Here is a 24526-nt window from a genome sequence, read left to right as displayed (position 1 = left end):
TAATACATGTAAAGTACTTAGAAAAATACCTGGCACAGAGTAAGCTCTCTGTAATGTTGTTGTTACTGTTATCGTTGTTTTTGGAGGTAAATGACACTAAAGTGGCTATGTCCCTGAGGATAAAATTCCAGGTTTCCCCATCTTCATATTCACTGCCAAGCCCACCACAGTGAAGCCCCTGGCTCCCTCATGGGTGCTCTGAACTCAGATTCATCTCCTGCCCTAAACTCTCTCTACCTCTCATTTCCTTTAACTTAGGCAGAAGCCGCACCCATCTTTCTACTTGTCTATACCAGAAATTTTGGTAATCCTTCACTGACCTCTTTTCATCATTCCTCATATTTTCCTTCTGATTATCTTTTTAATCCACTCACTTCTCTCCAGCTCCATAGCCACAGTCTAGGTTCAGTCCCCAACAGCCACCACCCAGACCACGACACCACCCCCCCAGCTGGTCTCCCTACCTCCAGACTTTCCTCCTCCAGTCCACATTCCGCAGAGCCGTGAGAGGGAGATCAAATAAACCAGCTCCCCACTGCCCTGAAAAACCCCTTGGTGGCTCCCCTGGCACAGGCGCTTCCTGATTGGACCAAGGCTCCAAGCCACTACCATGTCACCTCCAGCCAGCTGTTCGCGTACTCTCTACATCAAAGTGCCAAAAATGCTCTGCTCCTCCTGGAAACTCCCACTCACTCTAGATCCAGATCAAGCTCCTCCTCCTCTACGAGGCCTTCACTTTGTTGCTGAGCAGACAGAGTTCACCTCCTCCTCCGCCCCACCCCTGCCTCTGGTCTGCTGAAACGCGGGCCACACAGCGCTGCCTCTCGGTGTCCTTTCGCCTGTCTCCCCCAGCCCACAGCTCTCGGGGAACAGGAAGCACAGTGCCTAGCACAGGGCCGGCCGCAGAGCGGGCACCCGGTGATTGTTCAAAGAAGGCAACAAAATATATCAACAAAAGGGAAATCGTTCTCAGTCTTCTTTCCAACCAAGGGTGCCCCAGTAGAAAATGATCCTCTCACCCACCATGGTCAAGGATAGGCCCAGGTACAGCCCCAGCCTCTCTCCCAATGTCCCACACTTTGATGTTTGGGGACTTACATCAAATCCTCAAAAATGGCTCAGAACAAAAAAAGATTAGAGTGGTCAGAGGCATGAGCCTTGATCACGTCAGAAATCCCTGAGCTTGGGCTGTCTTTGAAAAGACTTCATTTCGGAGAGATTAATTGGTAACACTTCTGTTTTCACTTCTCCTTCACAAATACACTTTCCCAAAGGGAAAAGTGTATGCAATTAAAAAAAAAATCAAAGTTCAATGCATTTTTATGTGTCTGTGTTCTTATAAATGAAAAAGGTTCACCAAGGCCAATTTCTCCATGGATATTAATCATGTTTGCAGCCCTTCAGTGGGCTGCTTGCAGAGACTGGGTTTCAGGAAGCCAAGCTGTGTGAGTGACAAATTCATTCACAGCTGCCGTGTACTTTTGACAGCTCTGAAAAGCACTCAAGGTCGTTTTCCAGCCTGAATGATAACAAGGGGGCTTGTTTAGGCGGCTGGTCTTGGCAGCCCTGGTTTCTCTGTCCCATGGGTGAGCAATGAGCATCAAGTCACGGAGAAGAGCCCTGGGCTGTCAGCAGAGGAGATCAGCCAGCAGTGGGGAACTGCCAACTCCAGGGAGGCAGCCGCTCCAAATAAATGCACAACCTCTCAGGGAAATACAAGCCACTTGGGAATGTGCTGTTCATGCCATGGGAAGGATTCCGTTTCCCTGGCTCTGTCAAAGACGCCAGAATTTCCCAGGCCCCCAGGATTTAAGCATTTCTGAATCAATCTCTTGCTTCACCACATCACTAATTAATCACTCGCATAGACCTATTGAGTGTTTATTTGAAATATCTCTTCCAGATCAGTGACTCTGTGGTCTTGTGCTGAAGTGCTTAGGCTCTGGATCCGGGGGACCTGTCTTCGAGTCCCGACTGTGTCCCTGACACCTCAGGCTAGCTGCGGTTTGGAACAAGTGGCAACCTTCCAGCCTGAATGTCTCATCCATAAAATGGAGGTCATAGTGGTATTCACCTGACAGGGTGGCTGTCAGGATGAAATAAAATAATACGTGTAAATGGCACAGTACAACACCTGGTACAGAGGCCGTTCCCAGGGAGGGCTGGTGCTTGTTTTTCACTATTATAACTGCTCCTTTTTCTCCATTGCTGAAGATATATTCTGAGTAAGGTGCAGGGAGGCCCACTGGACCCACAGCAGAACCTCATCCTCGCCTCTGCCCCATCTTCTGCCTCGTCATACCCTCCCCCTCCTCAGCCCTGCTGTCCTCAGGCTCTGTTCCTACACAGAGGAAGCTTTGAACTCTGCAGAGAAAGCTCAGATTCCCTGCGCGATATCCAAGGCCCTTTTTTAACTGGCTCCAACCATCTCTCCAGCCTGAACTCTCCCCACTTTCCAAGAGAGCCCCTGTCAGGGACAATGAGCCTGCTGTCCCTTGTCTCCAGAGTCCTTTCCATTCATTTTCACTACTGAGTGAGTCACTGCTCGTGCTGTCCCCTGCCCGAACGTCTGCCCTCCGCTAATCTCCCACTCAGACACCACTTATCCCTTGGCATCCAGCTCAGCCCTCCCTGAAGCCTTCCATGACCATGGCCGTGCCTCACTTCCTCCTCCTCCGTTCTCGAGGAGACCAGAGCAGTCTGTGTCTGCAGTCTAGCACTTAGACTGTCCCTAAACTGGGCAGAGCAGAGAACAGGACACGGAACTAGGAGGCTTAAGACCCAGGTTTGGGTGCCCTTGGCCTTGGCTTCCTCATGTGTGAAGAAGGGATAAAATCTCTGCTCCACTGCCTCCCACGATTGCGGGGAAGATGACATTAAATAACTAGCGTGCAGGTGTCTTTATGCACCATTGTCAGGTCACATCACGACACCCATTTTTTCTTATGCCATGGTTCCTGTTTGAATTGTGTAAGTCTTGTTTCCCTAGTGACGTCCAGAGGAGGGAGGGGTTATTTTTCTCCTCTTGCCCCTGTAGGACCCAGCATGGGACACTCAAATACTCACTTGGTATGAGCGATTTTTAATAAAGTAATAATAGCAGTTGCTGGCACTTTAAATCTTACCCTGAGCAACATCATCATATGTGTTTTGGTTGACCATCCGCTCCACAATTTTAGCTGCTTGGGTCACTTTGGTGATGTCATCACTCTGTGGAGATACAGGGGCCACCAGTCCTCATAAGCCACCATTCTGGCAGGTCTCTCCCTGAGCTACAGCCCTGACTTGCTTGGTTTAGCAAAGCCTCTCTGACGCCACCCACCCCAGATAGCTCTGTAAAGGTTTTCCTCACCACCCTCTTCCAGGAATGCCCAGCTGACAAGTGGCACAAGGAGTCTGCACTGCCATAGTTGGCCCCTAGGTAGAGCTTGCCTCCTGCTCTTTCATCCTGAGTTTATTCTGGAGATGGCTCATCTCTAAGCACAAGACAGGGCCCTGAGGAGAGCCCAGAAGGGGTACTGGAGGGGAGAGCAGATAGGGCCGGGAGGAGGCTTCTCTGGTGGGGACAGAGGTTTCAGCAGCCTGAGCAAAAACAAGGACTCCCATTAAAGGTCCCAGAAATCTTGTGGTCCAACTTATTCAGTCAAAAGTTGAGGGGTATGTAAAATAGATAGCCAGTGGAAATTTGCTGTATGATCCAGGGAATTCGAACTGGGGCTCTGTAACAATCTAGAGCGGTAGGAAAGGGTGGGAAGTGGGTGGAAAGTTCAAGAGGGAGGGGGCATATATACACCTTTGGCTAATTCATGTTGATGTATGGCAGGAATCAATATTGTAAAGCAATTATCCTTCAATTAAAAACAAATTTTAAAAAAAGTTGAGGGGAAGGTCCAGGGAAGGGAAAGAGACATGCCTTTACTATAGGGAGTAGGAGACAGAACTGGCTTCTAACTGAAGGCCCTGCGCATGGCCAAAGGCAAAGCAGGAAGCTTCATATCAGGGAAAACAACTCGATCTGAACAAAAAACAAATTCATTATCATGTGAAACTCCATACGTCCTCAATGGAACACCACTACAGCAGGTTGAAAGAGGAGCGAAGAGTTTGGGGCTGGCAAGACAGGTCCAGCATGTCTAGGGCGGGTGGCAGGAATGAACCAGTGGAGTGGACAGCCTCCAAGGGGGCCCCAAAGGGCCACAGCTCTCTGGGACCTGCTTTCCCAGGACTGCCAGCGTTGTGCAGAGGTTAACAGAATGGGTTCTGGGGCCACACAGGTCTGCATTCCCATCCCTTCCCACAGATTAGAAGCCCAATGGCAACCTTAGGTATGTGAAGGTCTCCATGATTTAGAGTACTCCCGCTACAGCAGGGATGGATGATGCCTTCTGCAACATAGGGTCATTGTAGGACCCTAATACAGGTAGGACGTGTAATAATCAGCGTGGTGTTATTCACCCAGTGCCCAGTGGTAACAGTGATGGTGGTGTCAGAGGGAACATGCAGCCTGGTGTAGTGGGGACTGACAAAGTCACACTTGGGGGCTGCCCTTTCAGACTCTTTCATCAGTTTTCAAAACTGCCTCCAGAAAACTCACCAAGGACATTCATTGGAGTCTTATAATCATAAGCCTCAGAGCTCACCTGGAACCAGCTACTCCCCCTACCCCCGACCCAAAGCAAGAATCTGTCCCCCTCAGCAGCTTCCTGGCAAGTGTTTCTCCCCATGCCAGGTGGTATTTTGTGTGGTCAGACAGCCTGTTAACTGAAACCTACTTCCCTGAGTCTTATCCCCATGGTCCTAACTCTGTCCTCCAGGCACAGAAAGGTGTGTGTGTCGGGGGACAGCTCCTCTGATGTGGGAGCTCAAGTCAGTACTCCCTCAGGTGGCCCCGCCCAGCTCCATCAGCCTTGGTGGCCTCTTAACAGTCAACACCTAGGATCAAGCAAGGACTATCTTGGGGGCTGTGCATACATCATCTTGGGTTCTCAAGACAAGCTTGCAAATCAGGTATCATTAGGCTGTTTCCTTGGGCTTCCCTGGTGGCTTAGTTGGTAAAGAATCCACCTGCCAATGTAGGAGACACAGGTTTGACCCCTGAGTCAAGAAGATGCCCTGGAGAAGGAAATTACAACCCTCTCCAGTACTCTTGCCTGAAAAATTCCATGGACAGAGGAGCCTGGTGGGCTACAATCCATGGAGTTGCAAAGAGTCAGACATGACTTAGCAACTAAACCACCACCACAGATGAGAGAACAAGTTTTTAAAATTTTCAGCTCGGTGACAAAGTCAGGATGTAAACTCAAACCTATGGACTCCAGGGCCCATGCTCTGAACCCCACACAGAGAGCCATCCCTCCCCAGATGACCAGCCTGGTCCTGGGAGACTCAGGGCTCCAGGTGTGCTCTGAGGAGACAGTGTGGTTCGGGAAACTATGCTACTGGAGCAGACGTGGCTCTTTATTGGTTCTGACTGAACTTGTGGCCTCTGAGCCCTTTCCCCCATTCCTGTCCTAATTGTTCAGATCAGAAAAGCTTGCATTCATTTCTGTACATTCACCCAAATCATTAATGAGACAGAAACCTGAGATCTAACACTGCAGACCTTCCTCAGGGTATCATGAAGTTATTCTGCTTTCTCCTCTCCCATACTTTTGAGCTTTATACCAACCTAATCAGATCCAGGTCTGTAAAGGGGTATCACTTTGTTCACATGCTGAGCCTCAGCAAAGGTGAAGGCAACTCTTACCTCCACTCTGGTCTATAGACAGCCTGTCCTAGTACTTGGGATCCACGGTTAGAGATCAGTTCCCTTGGGGGAAGGCCGAACAGATTACTAAAGTATTGTTTTTAATTTATTTATTTTTATTTGAAGGATAATTGCTTTATAATAATGTGTCAGTTTCTGCCATACATCAACATGAATCAGCTTGGAAGGAAAGTTATGACCAACCTAGATAGCATATTCAAAAGCAGAGACATTACTTTGCCAACAAAGGTCCGTCTAGTCAAGGCTATGGTTTTTCCAGTGGTCATGTATGGATGTGAGAGTTGGACTGTGAAGAAAGCTGAGCGCCGAAGAATTGATACTTTTGAACTGTGGTGTTGGAGAAGACTCTTGAGAGTCCCTTGGACTGCAAGGAGATCCAACCAGTCCATCCTAAAGGAGATCAGCCCTGGGTGTTCTTTGGAAGGAATGATGCTAAAGCTGAAACTCCAGTACTTTGGCCACCTCATGTGAAGAGTTGACTCATTGGAAAAGACTCTGATGCTGGGAGGGATTGGGGGCAGGAGGAGAAGGGGACGACAGAGGATGAGATGGCTGGATGGCATCACCGACTTAATGGACATGAGTTTGAGTGAACTCTGGGAGTTGGTGATGGACAAGGAGGTCTGGCATGTTGCAGTTCATGGCGTTGCAGAGAGTCAGACACGACTGAGCAACTGAACTGATAGGTATATATATGTCCCCTCCTTGAACCTCCCTCCCACTCATGGAAGCATATACACTACCATATATAAAATAGATACCCAGGGGGAATTTGCTGTATGACTCAGGAAACTCAAACCGGTGCTCTGCGACAACCTAGAATACTAAAGTATTAACTGGCTATGTTATACCCCCAGTATCCTGCTTCACTGCATTTCTTGGTCCAGAGGGCTGGAATCTGCCTACATCACACCTTTTCATGTTAGCCAAGCTGGAAGAACCTGGTGTGGTCCTGCCTCTCTGAGGGTGTTAGACACCAATTCTGGTTGGGTTGAGACCTAAGGACAATTTTCAGCCTTAGTCAAAGGGATCTTTCTTATACTTCATGGGTCCTGGTGACTGCAGTTAAGGTTTCTTTAACCATGCTCCCAGTACAGAGCTCATAGCCAAACCCTGATGGATCTTCAAGTGAATCTTGACCCCTGAAACCCCTAAACTCTAGGGAATGGTGCAGGAGAGGTTAAGGATCCAGACAAGGCAAATGCAGGGCCAGGACTTATCTTTCACCTCAGGGTTCCAATACCAGCACAGTCATGATCACCAAGTACTTGCTCTGATTACATGAAACTCAACTGGACAGCTCCTATTAAGTCAGGGCCTGGAACCCTCAAACCTCCCCTAAAATGTAACTTTATCCTGGGCATGGAATTGAGTGGAAGTGGGCATACTTCAGAGAAAGGGAGAGTGTGCTCTGGTTTCGATTCCAGGGTGGAGCAGAACTACTTCCCTGAGAGCTGGTGGGAGCTCTCCAAGGTGCTGAACGTGACCTTAGCTTTCTGTGGTCCTTGTCCTTCCTGCCCCATTGCAGGTCAGACTCATCCTGATCTCCATATTAGGACCCTGGCTCCTGACCCAGCTCTCTCTCTATTGAAGGGACACACATGGCCCCTCAGCATCTCCCTGTGGTGACCATCCCTGCAGTGACTTTTCACTGTAACTTCCATGATGAACCCCAACCTACACTGGCTACTTCCACAGCGAGCTCCCAACCATGACCTCTACTATGACTCCTGCATAGCTCTTCATTGCAAATCCAGCCCAGGGTGGCCACTCATTGGCCTGGACTCTCCGGTACCTGTGATTAGCTCTGACTTGCCTCCTGGACCTGAAGACTTGAGTGCAAGTAAACCCAAGGACTGAAGCCCAAAAAGCAAATCTCCCTCCCAAACCTCATGAGCTTTTGCCCAAGGAGGTGGAGCCTTATCCTCACATGCCACTCTGCCCTGGGAAGCCTCCTCAGCTCTCCCAAGGTGCATATCAAGCTTTTAATAACATCCATGTCTCCCGCTGTTCCCTAGCCCAACAATTCTGAATTCCTGCCAGCCTCCAGACCTATAAGAAATTGTGAGGGGTGGGGGAGGGGGAGGAATGTGTGGAATGCCAGAGGCAGTTATAGCTCTCCTCACACTTTTCTACAAGGAAAGGGCTGTTCATAAGTATCACTAGCATGCCCCCTGCCCTTAAGTGCCTGTGAAGTCCTACCAGACACCCAGGCTTCTTTCTACCCAGGAGCCAAGAGCCCACTCAGTCATTCTCTGTGACAGAGCCATGGGAGCCCTCACCAAACCTGGGACTCCATAGATGTCATCTTCCTCATGGCCATTTTCCCCATCTTTTTAGCCACTGGGGTCTTTGTCTTCTCCTTCTCTTTAGTCTTTTCCTGCTTCTCGAGCTCTTCCATGTAGGCATCATAGATCTCCCACTAGGCAAAGACAAGGTGAGAAGGATCATCTCAGGGCAAAATCTTCACCTGGCCAGCTCCTCTTCAGCCTTTACGGCTTGAGGAGTTGATCCTAAACCCAGTCACATGCTTTCATAGCATCCTCTACTTGGCCCACTGCTATTATGCATTCAGTGACACTCACTGCTAATGGTCAGCTCTAGGACAGGAAAGAAGGGACTCTCAGGGCACCCCTGAAAGCTGGGCTTTTCACCCTGCAACCCAGGGGCTTGGTTATCAGCTGGAGATCAGTATCGTTCCAGCCTACCGCTTCCGCCAGGCAGAACAAATGGGCAGTGATCAGCTAGATCACCTTTTTCTTGGTGATTTATGAGACTCTGAACTAGGAAATTTAAAAAATGACCCCCTACTATAGAGATGGGATAAACATATTGGCTCAGGCCTGTTGTCTACAGCCCTGATCATACTTTCTCAGCATTAAGAGATAAACAAAAGTAAGGGAATTCCTGCTAACTGGATCTGACAGCAAGAGAAGCCCAAGGATAGTAGCAGAGGAAGCCGCGTGGATCAGGGGCTGGGCAAATGCCCCAGGTAGCTCTGTGTGCTCCCCAGAGCTGAGTAGTCACTGCCACCTGCAGGCCAGAGAGGCACATCCTCTCTTTAGTAATCTCCCCAGGGGCCGGTCCTGCACACGGCACCGTACTTCCGTTATCTCACTCAGAGCCCTCCAGCAACCCTGTGAAGCTGTTTGTCATCCTCACTTGATAAATAAAGAAACTGAGGCATGAAGAGTGACATGGTTTGTTTAGGATCTTACAGTGTGAACAGCAGAGTTGGGGACTGAGCTCAGGTTATCTAGCACCATATCCTGCCCAAATCAGCGTGGTTATCTCATGGGACTTGAGGGGGAAGGAGGGTCTGCAGGAACATTGAAGGCTGCTGGAAGGGCAGGGTCAGAGTGCTAACATTGCAGAGTCAGCTGTGAGATGCCACAGGCTGCAGAGACTCCTGGGAAATGTACATTTTCCCCAGTCTTGGAGGAACTTCTAGAAACCATACCCGTGTCCCCATTGGACAGTCTTATCCTGGGCTGTTTCTGAGCCCTCTGAGTAGAGACCTACTGTCTCATGTGCCTGGAGTTCAGAGATTGGACAAGGAGCCAGCAAGTAGGTGGATGAGGAGAGCAGACTTCCAGAGGAATCTATAACCACACCAGTCTCCCTTGTTGTTGAGGAGCAAAACAAGGACATGGGATGGGGGTGGGGTGGGGAGTGATGGCTTTTAGACTGGCTCAGGGCCTCACCTGGTTGGCTGTGGCTGAAAAGTTTGTCCTAGGAGGAGGCTCCATCTGACATTCTCGGTCCTAGAGAACAATGACAACAGGTGACCCACAGAAAGCCTCTTTCCCCAGTGGTATAGCCACATGAGAAGCATTTTGCTTGGACTGAGGGAGGGGTGGGACACAGCACTGGGGAAGTAAAGAGTGGCCTGGGCAAAGGACAAACTGATGCAGTGAAAGCCTAGATTTTTCATGCAAGCCTCCTTCAGAAGAAGCCTAAACTAGAAAGTAGGGCCACTGAAGCCCGACTGTGACAGTTTCAATCAAGAAGAACTCCAAGTAGGGGATGGACAGATGTACAAGAAGTCGGGCCTTGGCCAGCCTCCGGATGCTCCAGTCAACCTCTGGCCAGCCTCCGGATGCTCCAGTCAACCTCTGGCAAGCCATTGGGCCACGGTTCCTCACCTCAAGATGATTTCTCCCATATGCTGGGGTCTCTAGCTTCACCAGGCGAGTGCACCTCCCTGCCCCCCGCCCCTCATCATGTCTCATCCAGATTATTCAGTGTCAGCACAGGGACTACAGAGGGTGGTTCAGTTCAGTTCAGTTCAGTTCAGTCGCTCAGTCGTGTCTGACTCTTTGCGACCCCATGAATACAGACAGAAAGTAGAATGGGAGTAGCCCCAGAGGATGGGGGTTGGGGGAAGGTAGATTGTTGAGGAGTTAGTCTTTAACAGTACAGTTTCAGTTTGGGAAAATGAAAAGGTTCTAGAAATAGATGGTGGTGAAGGTTGAATAACAAGGTGAATATACTTAATGCCAATAAACTTGTCTACTACAGAGGGTGGTTAGGAACTGCCAAAAACCCACCCTGCAAATATTTTCTCCCATCCAATAGGTTGTCTTTTCATTTCATCAGTGGTTTTCTTTGCTGTCCAAAAACTTTTAAGTTTACCTAGGTCCCATTTGTTTCTTTTTGGTTTTATTTCCTTTGTAAATATCTGCCCTCCTCCCAGACTGACTTGTGTAGAACACTGCCTTACACATGTGAGTCTATCACCTGAAACCCTAACAGGTGCCTTCAGCCCGTACTCAAGTTCCTCTGCCCCCGAGGCTGTAGTTTACCCATCCATTTCCCCTCCCCCCTCCCCCCACTCGCTCTGGTCATAGCCGTGCTGTGGTCCACAGAGTGTGTGCCCTTAGTCGGGTTTGTGCTTTGTCCTCATGTCTCATTAAATGGTGTTTTTCCCCCATAGCAGTAAGTTGAATTGGTGTATCACTATGCAGTTATAGGAGAAGGCAATGGAAACCCACTCCAGCACTCTCGCCTGGAAAATCCCATGGACGGAGGAGCCTGGTAGGCTGCAGCCCATGGGGTCACACAGAGTCGGACACGACTGAAGCGACTTAGCAGCAGTAGCAGCAGGTTCCTCCATATTTATGAGCCAGGGAAATACCAGCCAGTGTATCAAAGAGACCATCAGCTTCGGTCAAACTGGCTCCTAGTCTTATCTCCCCGGCACACTCTCATCTCCTCTACCTTTCCCAAACTCTGACCTCAGCTTTGAGGCCCAATTCAGGTTTCAGTCTCTTGATAGAGGAATCCAGCTTCCTTGTTACTCCCTCTGAACTCCTGCCTGGATGACTCATAGGGACATGAACACATGCTCCCAGCTCTCCTTGGAGAGCGAAACGGTTCCATCTGCCCTGTCACCTGCCAGGCTGAGGGCTGCAGGGGTTGGGGTCAGGCCTGCTTCTTCCCCACTATGGACAGTGTGGAGCTTCGAGGCAAAGGGGCTGGGTGGAGGGTTGCTTTACCCGGAGAGGGTTATTGAAGGTCTGTGAGGCCCTCTCACTGAAGTTGAACTTGTTGGTGAGCTTTCGCTCCTTAGGCTGCTTAGGAGTCATCAATTCTTCTTCAGCCACTTTCTCAGATGCCTGAGAGGAAAAGAAAAGGCCCATAGGACCAGGACTGAGCTGTGAGAACAAGGTGGTGTGGGGTGGGGAGTGGGGAGAAGTTGTGTCTGGGGGTAGGATGGGAGTGTGAGGGAAGGATGATGCCAGAGGTCTTGGCACCTGTGGCCTCTTCACTTCTCACCTTCAGTCCCCACCCCCCGAGTGTCCTTAAAGGCTCCAGACAAAGCTGGAGCTGTAAGGGGTGGGCAAGTGCATGCTCAGTTGTGTCTGACTCTTTGTGATCCCATGGACTGAAGCCTGCCAGGCTCCTCTGTCCATGGGATTTTCCAGGCAAGAATACTAGAGTAGGTTGCCATTTCCTCCTCCAGGGAAGGGGTGGGATGGACAGCAATGTTATACTGAACCTCAACTATAGGCACATCTGTTTGACTCCCAGCTTCAGCTTCCTTGGGCTCTTCTTCTTCTTCCAGGATTTCTGTTTCTGAAATCACCACCTTGGTGGACTCCTGAGAACCTTGGTGGGATATTACTGTTGAGCCCAAAGTCCCACACACTCCCCTATCCCTTGGCAGGGCAAGGCCTTCTTGGTTTCTGTCTTTCAGACCTCACCTGCCCCAGGGTTCTCCCAGACCTCCCCAGGAGAGCCAGCTGTTAGAAAGGAAGAGGCTCTGCAGTGTTCTGGCTTAGCCACCTCCTCCCTACAGTGACCAGAGAAAGGGGACCGGGCTCTGGGCTGCAGCCTCAGGTTGACCCAGGGGCTTACCGGCTGCTAACTCATCACGGTAGTGCTGCCGCCGCCCTTCATCCGAGTCTTTGGGGATCAGGTTCCCGACCTGGGTGAAGTGAACTGCCAGCTGGTCCACAAAGCCAATGAGCTTGTATGTGCCTTCCTGGGAAGAAAGGGGCTGTATCAGACCAGGGGTCCCCAAAGGGCTGGCATCAAAATACAGTCTGCCTTCACTCGAAAGGCCTGAGATGGTCCACCTGTTAACAGAATTATCACTTACTAAATCCTCAGTTAACCTGAAGTTTTCACTGCATTCCAGTTTCAAGAAGAGAAAACAAATGAAGTTGTGGTTGTTTTTAAGTTCTCGTTAAGACTTTTTTTGCTTTCCTTTTAAAATTTTATTAAAGTATAGCTGTTGTATTGAGTTGGCCAAAAAGTTTGTTTGGATTTTTTCATAACACCTCACAGAAAAATCCCAATAAACTTTTGGCCAACCCAATACAATATTATGTAAGTTCCAGGTGTGCAATATAATGATTCACAATTTTAAAGGTTCTATTCCAATTTTTGTTGTTGTCCAATAATAGTTATTGTAAAATATTGGCTATATTCCTGTGTTGTACAGTATATCCTTGTAGCTTATTTTATATTTAGTACCTAATAGTTTGTACCTCTTACACCCCTGCTCCTATACTACCCCCTCACCTTCCCTCTCCCCACTAGAAACTACTAGGTTTGTTCCCTGTATCTGTGAGTTTGCTTCTTTTCGTTAATTCGTTAGTTCATTGTGTTTTTTAGGTTCCACATATAAGTGATATACAGTACTTGTCTTTATCTGAGTTATTTCATTTAGTATAATACCCTCCAAGTCCATCCATGTTGCTGCTAATGGCAAATTTTTATTTTTATGAGTAGTTTTCCATTATATATATATGTACCACATCTTTATCCATTCATCTGTTGATGGACACATAGATTACTTACCTATCTTGGTAATTATAAACAGTGCTGCTATGAACACTGGGGCGCATGTATCTTTCTGAAGTAATGTTTCTGTTTTTCTCAGATATATACCCAGAGTGGAACTCCTGGGTCACGTAGTAGTTCTATTTCTAGTTTTTTTCAGAAACCTTTATGTTGTTTTCCATAGTGTCTGCATCAGTTTACATTCCCATCAACAGTGTATGCATCCTCACCAACATTTGTTATTTGTGGTCTTTTGATGATAGCCTTTCTGACAGGTGTGAGGTGATATCTCATTGTGGTTTAGATTTGCATTGCCCTGATGTTGAGTGATGGTGAGTATCCTTTCATGTGCATGCTGGCCATCTGCATGTCCTCTTTGGAAAGATGTCTAATCAGGTCTTCTGCCCATCAGGTTGTTTGTTGTTGTTGTTTTTGTTTTTTATGTTGAGTTATATGAACTGTTTGTATATTTTGGAAGTTAACTCCTTATCAGTCATATCATTTGCAAGTATTTTCTCCCATTTAGTAGGTTGTCTTTTTGTTTTATCAACCGATATCTTTGCTGTGCAAAGGTAACCATTTAATTAGGTAACCGTTTAATTAGGTCCCATTTGTTTCTTTTCGCTTTTATTTCCTTTGCTTTAAGAAACAGATCCAAAACATGTTGCTACAGTTTATGTCAGAGTGCTCTGCCCATGCTTTCCTCTAGTTTTATAGTTTCCAGTCTTACATTTAAGTGTTTAATCCTTTTTACGTTTATTTTTGTACATGGTATTCAAGAATGGTCTAATTTCATTATTTCACATGTGCTGTCAAAGACATATTTTTAAATACATTCTTCCAACTCTGAGTAACTCTGAATTGACCTGTCACTGATTCCTTCATCCCTGTCAAGAGATTCTATCTTGCCTTCCTTACCAGAACTCAGAGAGGTCACACATAGTCAACAAACACACCTGACCTGGCCTTTTCTCCACTCTATTTAGTGGATGCCAGGGCTGGATAGATCCTCAGAGACACCATGTCCCCCATCCCTTAAGAGGATCACAAAAATGTAGAAAAGATTGGGGCTTGCTTGGCACCTGTCAAGTCACATGGCAAATGAGAAACATGGCTACTATTAAAGCACAGGCAACCTTGTTCATTCATTTGTCAACAAATAATTTTTGAATAGACACAATGTGCCAAGTATTTTCTAGGTTCTAGAGATAGAACCTAGAAATAGATCTAGAGATAGATCTGCTTAGCAAAAGCAGATATGGTCCCTGCTTTTATAAAGCTTATAGTCTGGATCCTCTAGGCTACCTCCCTAGTGGTCAGCATCCTAGCCCTAAAGTTTGAGAGCAGGGGTTCATTCCTTTTTGTATCTTATCTTACTGATTTTTGGCTGTGCTGGGTCTTCATTCCTGCGTGGGGGCGTTCTCCAGTGGTGGTTCATGGGTTTCTCGTGTGGTGTGTGGATGTCTTCTCTTACTGTGGAGCACGGGCTGTGGGATCATGGGCTTTAGCAGTTGTGGCTCGTGGGCTCTAGAGCATGGGCTCAGTACTTATGTCACACGGGCTTAGTTGCTCTGAGGTACATGCGATCCTCCCGGAACTGAATTCGTGTCTCTTGCATTGGCAGGCAGATTCTTAACCACTGGACCTACAAGGGAAGTCCCCAGCCCTTTCCAAGTCATACAGAAAAGTATTACCTTTGTATGGCACACTGAGAGAAACTCACCACAGAGGAAACCAACCCATGGGCTGGTACCAGGCCCACCTATCCCTGGAGAACAGAAAGAATCACTATTTCTGCACACAGAATGGGACATTCTGCCTTTAAAAGTCACCATAAAGCTCTTCCTCTCTCAGTAACACAGATGGATGGGGAGATGGGACAGTGCAGTGCTCAAGAGCATGGTCTGTGGATGTGGGCAGAATTGGATCCAAATCTTGATTTTGCTCCCTATTACCTGCATGATCTTAGGCTTAGCCACTCTAAGCCTTAATTTCTTCATCTGCAAAATGAGAATGAGTAGTTTGCAGGATAGTTAAGTATTGAAAATAATGAAAGCACTCTATCAGGCACTCAAAACAGAGTGTCTGACACATAATAAGTGCTCATTAAAAATATTAGCTATTATTTTGACAATGGAGATGTCCATGGGAATAAATTATCCATATAGTTGTCATTTAAGATGTCACCTCATCCTGTCCCCAGTAGTGACTAGGACCTTCCTCTTCAATTTAGGGATGGAATTCAGATTCCATTGCTTCTGTGCAAGGAGGAGAGGCATGCTTAGATCTGAACACTCTGCCTCCCCCGGCCAGCACTTCAAGGGAAAGTAATAGCTTTGGAGACCTAAAGCTCTTAGATCTCAGGGAAGGACTTGGAGGCCACCTCTGTGGGAGGAATGCCAGGCAGGCCTGGGAGGCTGTTAGAAAGTTGGAGGAGGTGAGCCTGCTTGGGAGCCCACGGCTACCCAGCTGGCAGCTGACTCACAGGAATCTCTTCTAATAACTGGGCTTCCAAGAGGGCAAGAGAGGTACATTGACACCAACCCTCTGCCTGTAGCATGCCTCCCACTGAGTCCCAAAGAGATCCTCTTTCAGAGGTCCAAAGAACAAGAGCTCATAGAGCACGCTGCACTCCGTCATAAGCTCAGGGACGTGAGGCAGCTTCTCTCTGCCACCTACCCCCTGCCTCTTAACGGGCTGCCTGAGGGACACCATGAGCACAACTCATGAGTGGGACCTCTCAAGAAATACACCTGAATTTGTCCCACCTCTTTGTGGAGGGGGTGCCTACTCAATCTTGAATAAAAAGCAGTGTGTTCACAAAAAAATTCACAAAAACTGGTACATGAATGTTCATAACAGCATTGTTCATAATAGCCAAGAAGCAGAAACAATCCAAAAGTCCATCAATTGATGGACATTCAATTGAGTAAATGAAATATGATATAGTCATACGACTGAATATTATTTGTCAATAAAAAGAAATAAAGCACCGGGACATATTACAGCATGAAGGAACCCTGAAAACAGTACGCTAAATGAAAGAAGTCAGTCGCAAAAGATGACATATTATTTGATTTCTCTTGTATGAAATGTCCAGAAGAGGCAAATCTCTAAAGCTGAAAAAGGGATTAGTGGTTGCCTAAGGCTGGAAGAAATGGGAAACTAGGGAGCGGCAACTAAGAGGTATGGGGTTTCTTTGGGGGAAAATGAAAACGTTCTAGAGTTGCTTGTGGTGATAGTTGCATAATCTGTAAGTATACAAAAAGCCATTGAATTGTACACTTTTAAATGGGGTTATTCTATAGTATGTAAATATTATATCTCAATAAAATTGTTTTTAAAAAAGAGAAAGAAACTGCTCATAGTGTGCCGTCAAGGAAAAGGACAGGAGAAGGAGGTTTAGTTTCCATTGTATATTCATTGCTCTTTCAAATCTTTTGAAGCAAAAAGCAACAACAAAAAAATCTTTTGAAGCTAGTACCATGGGTTTCTAGATTTCTTTTATATAGTCAAAACTCTGTATCTGTACGTGTGTATGTATATATACCATTTTTTTTAAAGAAGCGGTGTAATGTTGCTTTGCTGCTGCTGCTGCTGCTAAGTCACTTACTTCAGTTGTGTCCAACTCTGTGCGACCCCATAGTCAGCAGCCCACCAGGCTCCCCCATCCCTGGGATTCTCCAGGCAAGAACACTGGAGTGGGTTGCCATTTCCTTCTCCAATGCATGAAAGTGAAAAGTGAAAGAGAAGTCACTCAGTCGTGTCGGACTCTTCACAACTCCATGGACTGCAGCCTACCAGGCTACTCCATCCATGGGATTTTGCAGGCCAGAGTACTGGAGTGGGGTGCCATTGCCTTCTCCTTTAGAGTCAATCAAACTAGTTCAAATTTTGCTTTGAATCCTGGCTATGTGACTTTTATAATTTATCTGTTTACTCTTGGTTTCCATAAAATGAAGTTAAAAATTGTTCCTATAGCAAAAAACCTCAGGATTAATGAGATATCCTATGTAAAAGTTCTAATATAGGGCCTGACACTGCCACACTGGCTTCTGGAGACCCAATGATTGATGTTAGTGACTAACACATTACATACATTGGAAAAGTACTTTTCCTACCAAATTATTCACTTCAGGATTCTTGAAAAGAGTGGCTCTGCAGGGCAATTAAGACAATGTAATTAGTAAGACCGAAGAAAGATTCATAAAAAAATTTCAAAAATCTCTAGAAAACTCCACGTAAAATCTCAGAGTTTCAGCCAGCGAATTTACTTTAAAGGTGATCTCTGCAAGAACTGAGAGGCAGGACTTCCCTGGTGGTCCAGTGATTAAGAACGTGCCTGCCAATGCAGGGGGACATGGGTTTGATCCCTTGTCCAGGAAGATCCCACATGCTGTGGAGTAACTAAGCCAGTGAGCCACAACTACTGAGCACATGCGCCATAATTACTGAAGCCTTTGCCCTAGATCCCGTGCTCTGCAACAAGAGAAGCCACTGCAATGAGAAGCCCGCACACCGCAACTCGAGAGTAGTTCTCCCTTGCTGCAACTAGAGAAAGCCTGCAGGTAGCAACAAAGACCCGGCACAGCCAAAAATAACTTTTTAAAAAAGAGCTGAGAGGCTTTTGCAACATAGCAAGTCACCAAGCCAAGGAGCACCAGAGGCCTCTACCCCAGAGAGGATGACTTACTTTGAAGCTGTACCTTACAATGTTCTGGGGTGCATGTGGGTTGTTGGCCGTCAGAATCCGGGTGAACTCCTCCTTCAGCTCCTGAGGGAGAGAAACACCAAGAGGGTCAAATGTAGAGGCCCTAACCCCCTCTGAAGGTACCCTGGGATGTAAGCAGACATCTGGCAACCTAGGTTCTGCGCAGAGTCCATCTCCAAGGCTGGAGGTGGTGGAAGGGGTGGGAGTAAGATGCTGCTCACTTACCGCATCAGTCAAGTCCAGTTGGTCAGGGGGTTTAACTGTGGCTTTGGACTGCACCCATTCATCTGTCCCTTCCCCTACTTCAGTCCCTGAGTCTTCATCCTGGACAAAAACCTCCCATGAGAAACAAGAGCCTTATCTGCTTAGACAAGCAAGCAGCACTGTAGGAAGCCCTTTCATTCACCATCCTCCCAGAAGCCAAGCTCTGCCCCAAGACACAGAACATAAAGGATACAAGACAGCACTCATGCAAGGATCCAGAGGAACTGCTTAGACCGGAGTTCGCATTGCTTGGAAGATCATGGCCACCTCAGGCCTGAGGGTCTGGGCTTAGCTGGAATACTGTGCTGGGTCCTTGGCCCCAGGAGCGAGACCAGAACCAGCTCCTTCTTACCGCTTCCCATGCATCCTGGAAGCTAATAGCCAGGACGAGCTGTGAAAAGGCCCCCAGCCATTCTTTAAGCTATTTCAACTCTCATTCACATTTTACCTTCTAGTTTGCCACCTTAAGGTTATTCTTACAGTAGTACTCCCAGTACTTTGTAACTTGAAGCCTCATAGTCCTTATCAAAGCCTTGAAGCAGAAAAAATCAATAACTAGAAGTTTTCCCCTTCCCTGATAGACAGTTTAATATCTTGCCACAGTGGCCCATGACATATTAAAAAATATTCACCCTCACTAGCAATCAAAGACATGCAAAATAAAGCAATGCAATTTTTTTCATTATTAAATTGGTGAAGGGCGGTGACCGCTTCCCCATGAGAACACACAGAGGATCTCCTTCACCCCTGTCCAGAAGAGGAGACACAAGAAGAAGCGCCTGGTGTAGAGCCCCAATTCCTACTTCATGGACGTGAAATGCCCAGGAATCTACAAAATCACCTCTGTCTTTAGCCAACACGCACAAACAATAGTTTCGTGTGTTGCTCTACTGTCTTCAGCCAGCCTACAGGAGGAACTGCAAAGCTTACAGAAGGATGCGCCCTCAGACAAAGACAGCACTAAAAGCACCCTAAATCCAGACGGATGGGAAACCATCCTAACCAGTACATTTTGAACACAAAAAACAAGCAAGCAAGCAAACAAAACAAAATGAAACCAAAAAAACTGTCTAAAACCAAAACCAAAGAAAGCCAAACAGACAAAATCAATATCTAATGTTGGCGAGGCTGTGGGAAAATGGGCACTTGTAAATTAGTACAACCTTTCTAAAAAGCAATTTGGAAATATTTTTCAAAAGCCTAATAAGTATTGAGTTGGCCAAAATGTTTGTTTGGGCTTTTCCATAAGATGTTAAGGAAAAACTTGAACTATCTTTTTGGCCAACATATTATTTGTACTCTTTGACTCAAATTTCTATGTTATAGGAATTTATATTAAGAAAAAAATAAGGATAGGCCTAAAGATTTAAATGCATGAATGTTTGTTGGAGGGTTGTTCATAATAGTGAAAAAGAGGAAATATTTAAATGTCCAACAATGGGGCATGGTTGAACAAAATTATGGAATGGCCTTAATGAACATAAGGTAAAATAGTGTGCATTAATTTAAAGTGATTCTATGAAAGTATATTTATTGACAATGGAAATTACTCTAAATAGTATGTAAAAACCAGGTTGTAAAAGAACATACAGTTTGACTCCAGTTAAAAATAAATACATGTAATTTTTATATGTGCATAGAAATATCTGGGAAGATATAGCATTACATGTTAACTAGAGGTTTCCCGGAGTGATAGGTTTAAGGATGATTTTAACGTTCTTTTTGCTTTTATTTAAAAAGATATAACTAATATTTCAACAGAAGAAATGCTATTAGCTTTTTGCTGAGAAGCTGCGTGGTCTCAGCACTTACTCTCTTTCTGGCTCCTCTGCCCATGGTGATGCTCTGAAAAAAGAACAGAAACAGAAGATAAGTCATAAGTGACTCTCCATAGGAATATCAGAAAGAGAATTACAGGGCGGCTTCTGCCCAAGGACCTCAAAGACAAGTGACATTGAGCTTCCTCAAATCTCACAGACAGTCTTCTCATTGACAACAGGTGCCCAGCCAAGGAGGCCCTATATCTGAGGCAACCTGATTCCAGCATCAGTGAGACTGATCCCTGAAGAGCAACTGGGTAACTTACTGCCTGGTATTTCTTACCTGCAGTTAGCTCAACAAACATTTTTTAAAAGCATATACTAAGTGCTCATCTCTGTGCCAGGCATTAAGGGGATTCTGAGGGCAGAATATATTTATAAACAGTTGTTTATGATGAAGGTTTGGGTACTCTGCTTCGTACACTGCTGTCTCAGAATATAGCAGGTGTTCAAAACACGTATTGAATATATGAATGAAATGCCATCAAATCCCTTAGTAATCATGACCCCGGGAAAATGTTTCTCCTCTTGAAGCCTGTTTTCTCATCTACCGTAAGATGCATAAGATTGGATATGATGACCTTCCAGTTCTAGCATGCTAAAATTTTATGTTCCCAAGAGTAGCATGCTCCTTAAACAAATTATCTATTTATTTATTTTTTTATTTTTGGCTATGCTGGGTCTTCGTTGCTGCATGTGGGCTTTTTCTAGTTGGAGAGCATGTGATTTGGTGCACACAGGCTTCAGTAGTTGTGGCACACAGGTTCAGTAATCGGGGCACATGGGTTTAGTTGCCGTGTGGCATGTGGGATCTTCCCAGACCAGGAATCGAATTTGTGTCCTCCGCACTGGCAGGCGGATTCTTAACCACTGGACTACCAGGGAAGCCCCAAGAGTGGCATGCTGGATTCAACTAGATAAACATTTGTTGAGCACCTACTCATGTGTCAAGGACTAACCTAGGCAGTGAGACAAAGATGAAGAGAGATGAGGTCCCTATCCCTGTTTCTCAGGGTCCATGGAGGACAGAAGCATGTGATCAGTGCTCATTATCTACTCACTCATTCACTCAGCATGTTCTCTTGAAAGTCTGCTCTGTGCCAGCAGTAGAGACACATGCCCAGGGTGCTCATGCATGGAAACACCTACCCAGCCTGGGTGCACAAGAAAGCCTCACTGAGGTGGCTATATCTCAGCTCAATATCAAAAGACAAGTATGGGTTATCCAAGTGGAGAAAATGTTTTTCAGAAAGGCTGTCCAGAAGAGGAAAACAGCATGTGAAATGGCAAGAGCAGAACAATAACAGAAACTATAAAATGCTCCACCAAAGAAATAAAACAAAACCCTGCAGTATAGACACTGAACAAATAGTTGTTTCAGGTGATGGAGCAAGAAAGGAGATCGGTGGAGACTGGAGATGTGTGTGTTGGGGAGTGTTAAGCTTGGAAGAAGCAGGTCTAGGCCTTGAAGGAGGGGGCAAGGCAGTCAAGAAACCAAAGGGCACATGTTGGTGAAGGCAGAGACCAGGCAGAGACCTCGGCTCCCAGCTCTCGCTGACCACCTGAGTGATCTTACAGGAGGTCTCTGGGTCCTAGTTTCCCTAATGCAAAGTGAGTGGGTTAGACCGGAAGGACTCTCGCAACTCTTCCATGGCAGGGGCTGTGGAGAGGCTTTGATGGTGGATGGGGAGGGGATTCCAGAGGGTGAGAAGGGCATGTCCTGGCTTAGGCAGGGATTGTTGCTAGGATGGCAGCAGCAGGATTCAGATTTCTGCCAGGTCGTCTAGGTTTCCAGGGATGGGAACCCTCCTCTGAGGCTAAGCCACATGAGCCAGAAAGCGGCTTTCCTTTGAAGATCCTCTGATCCCTAAGGTAATGAGATGGAAGCGCCACAATGTCCAACAGTTTTCTGGCCCACAACAGAGCACTGGAGAGCCAACCCCACCCCAGGCTGCCAGCCCTAAATAGGAAACGAGATCCAGTTACCATTGCCCCCCGTAAATATGTCTGTAAAACATTTATCTGGCAATAAAAGAACTGACAAGGCAATTTGAGTGTAATTGTTTTTGGCAGTTGGAAATATTTCAATTAACACACTGTAAAAGCCACACTATAATAAATGCAAAACAGGCCAATGAAATCAGCTACAGCCCTGACTTCCCAACCATGACAAAGGAGATTGAATGTCAGGCCGCCACCTTGGGCTGTTGGTCTTCCAGAAGGAGAAGTCTGAGGCAGACAAGCCTGAATTCCTGAAAGGTTCTTGAGGGATCCTCCCAGAAGCTGTCAAACCACAGAAGAAGACAGCCCAAAGTCCCTCGTTTGGCCCTCGGAACTCTATCATGCAACCGTGCATCTCTGGTCCAGCCTGCTCTCCCACCACTCTGAGATGCACGCCAGCAAGGTACTCACACTTCCTGAGCTTGGCCTCTGCTTTCCCACTTCTGCACCTTTGCTTTTACCATTCCTCCTGCCAAGAATCCCACCTTCTCCTTCTCCCTCCCTGTTCCCGCTCTGTGCATGCATGCTAAGTCGTGACCGTGACCGACTCTGCGACCCCATGGACTGTAGCCTGCTAGGCTCCTTTGTCCACAGGATTTCCCAGGCAAGAATACTGGAATGGGTTGCCATTTCCTTCTTCAGGGGATCTTCCCAACCCAGGAATCAAACCTGCGTCTGTTACATCTCCGGCATCGACAGGCGGGTTCTTTACCACTCGCACCACCCAGAAAGCCCTATCTCGGCTCCCACTATCTTGGCCTAACAAAACCCTACCCAGCTAGCCTCTGCCAGTTCCATCATCTAATCTGGACCTTTCTCCTACCTCCCTCTATTCTTTCTGTCTGCACTCTGGGCAAGGATCTGCCCTGCCTCACATCACCACCATTAGCGTTGGCTGTGGAGAGATGAAGGACGAAATGTAACTTCAAATAGATACTCTGTTGTCTCCAGGTTTTGTTCTGCAAAAGGGGACAGAATTATGAAAAGAAGCATAATAGTGCAGTGCACACCAGAGGCAGCTAGGAGATTCCAGCAAGGGAGATCCCCCATTCTAAAACACTGCCCAAAGAAGACCCTCTACTCTTGGATGCGGCATTTCAGTCATTCTGTGCAGTCAAGGGAGGAGCCCATGAGGGAGTGGTGCCCCCGCAGGCCACCAGGGCGATCAGAGTAACCCTGATGATCAATGGGATAACAGATGTCCTAGCGAATTCCTTCATAGTAAAGCACTTTTCTATTTTCACTGTTAAGAGATATTAGTGTGAGCATCCTGAGGGCAGGAACTGGTAATGACTCCACTGCCTAGTTCTCAGTTCTCTTACAGGACCTGACATTGCTGAGGGCTCCCTCGCTCCATCTAGAAACTTCTCCACCCCCAATAGTTCTTTCACAATATCCTTGACCCCTCCGGGAATGGCTGCTTGACCCCCTAGTCTTCTGTTTCTACACATTCTCCTGGGTGCTCTTATGCCCACCCACGGATTCATCTTCTTCTTTGTCTTGAAGCTCAAATGACAAAGCTTAGATTTTTAAATTTGTGACAGAGTACTCATAGTCATTATCTTAAAAATCAACCTCATTGTGTTCTTTTTACACCCTAACCATCATCTTTTTTTTCCACTCCAAACTTCCATCTCCTTTAGTATTTCCTATCTCACTCAAGTGTACGACCATTCAAGCACCCAGGTTGGAAACTGGGAGCCATCAGTTACCTGTCTTTCCCTCATCCTTTTACTGGCATCTTATTTCTAAGTCTAACAATTCTATCACTTTAATATCTTTTATAATTATCCTCTCCATTCATATCCCCCTTTAATTCAAATCCTTACTCCCTCTAGCCAAACTGCATTTGATTACCCTAACTCCACTTTCTCTCCACTCTCATAATTATATCTATCACCATTTTCAGCTATTGAGCACTGACCCTGAGCCAACCATTTACTAAGCAATTTATGTACATGATCTCGTTTAATCTTCATAACCATCCTATGGGGAAGGATTATAACATCATTAAAATCTGTAAAACAGGAGTTTTACAGATGAGGACCCTGAGGCGTAGCAAGATGAAGCAACTGACCCAGAGCTGAACATGAACATGTTCCCAAACTCTTAATCACTATAAGTAATCTTCTTAAAATGTAAACTTGATCACTCTTCTACTTTAAAGCCTCTATGGGCTCCCCATCACCCACGAGTGGAATCCCCAAATCCCTAACATGGCATCCACCACATCTCCAACTCTTTTCCTGCCACAGCCATGGAAGCGTGCTTTGAAAAAGAAAATTCAGTGTAACAGATGATTATTATTGCCACCTACTGGGCACTTGGGGCTTCCCAGGTGGCGCTAGTGGTAACTAGCCTGCCAATGCAGGAGATGTAAGAGACACGGGTTCTTCTCCTGGGTAGGGAAGATCTCCTGGAGGAGGGCATGGCAACCCACTCCAGTATTCTTGCCTGGAGAATCCCATGGACAGAGGAGCCTGGCAGGCTACAGTCGATGGTATTGCAAAGAGTCAGACATGACTGAAGCCACTTAGCACACACTGGGCATTTATTTGCACTTAGACTTGTTTTGGGGCTTCTCAGGTGGCACTAGTGGTAAAGAACCCCCCTGCCAATGCAGGAGACATAAGAGGCATTCTAGCTCTGGGTCAGGAAGATCCCCTGGAGGAG

At 46.7% G+C, this 24526-nt stretch overlaps 1 protein-coding gene across 1 annotated transcript in view; it reads right to left on the bottom strand.

Moving 5' to 3' along the window:
• Positions 1 to 24526, bottom strand: part of DNAI1 (dynein axonemal intermediate chain 1) — a 68763-nt gene that overhangs the window by 26571 nt on the left and 17666 nt on the right. Inside the window, exons 2-10 of the mRNA XM_052645228.1 lie at positions 19845 to 19877; positions 17994 to 18092; positions 17751 to 17831; positions 12128 to 12254; positions 11769 to 11878; positions 11266 to 11385; positions 9472 to 9531; positions 8055 to 8189; positions 3126 to 3210 (exon numbers count right to left, since the gene is read on the bottom strand). Of these exons, the coding sequence (XP_052501188.1) occupies positions 3126 to 3210; positions 8055 to 8189; positions 9472 to 9531; positions 11266 to 11385; positions 11769 to 11878; positions 12128 to 12254; positions 17751 to 17831; positions 17994 to 18092; positions 19845 to 19877 (850 nt within the window). The remainder of the gene's footprint in view (positions 1 to 3125; positions 3211 to 8054; positions 8190 to 9471; positions 9532 to 11265; positions 11386 to 11768; positions 11879 to 12127; positions 12255 to 17750; positions 17832 to 17993; positions 18093 to 19844; positions 19878 to 24526) is intronic.

The sequence above is a fragment of the Budorcas taxicolor genome, chromosome 8 (genome assembly GCF_023091745.1).
Source record: "Budorcas taxicolor isolate Tak-1 chromosome 8, Takin1.1, whole genome shotgun sequence".
Taxonomy (NCBI): Eukaryota; Metazoa; Chordata; class Mammalia; order Artiodactyla; family Bovidae; genus Budorcas; species Budorcas taxicolor.
The sequence above is the reverse complement of the archived record's forward strand: the minus strand, read 5'-3'. Positions and strand labels throughout refer to the sequence as shown.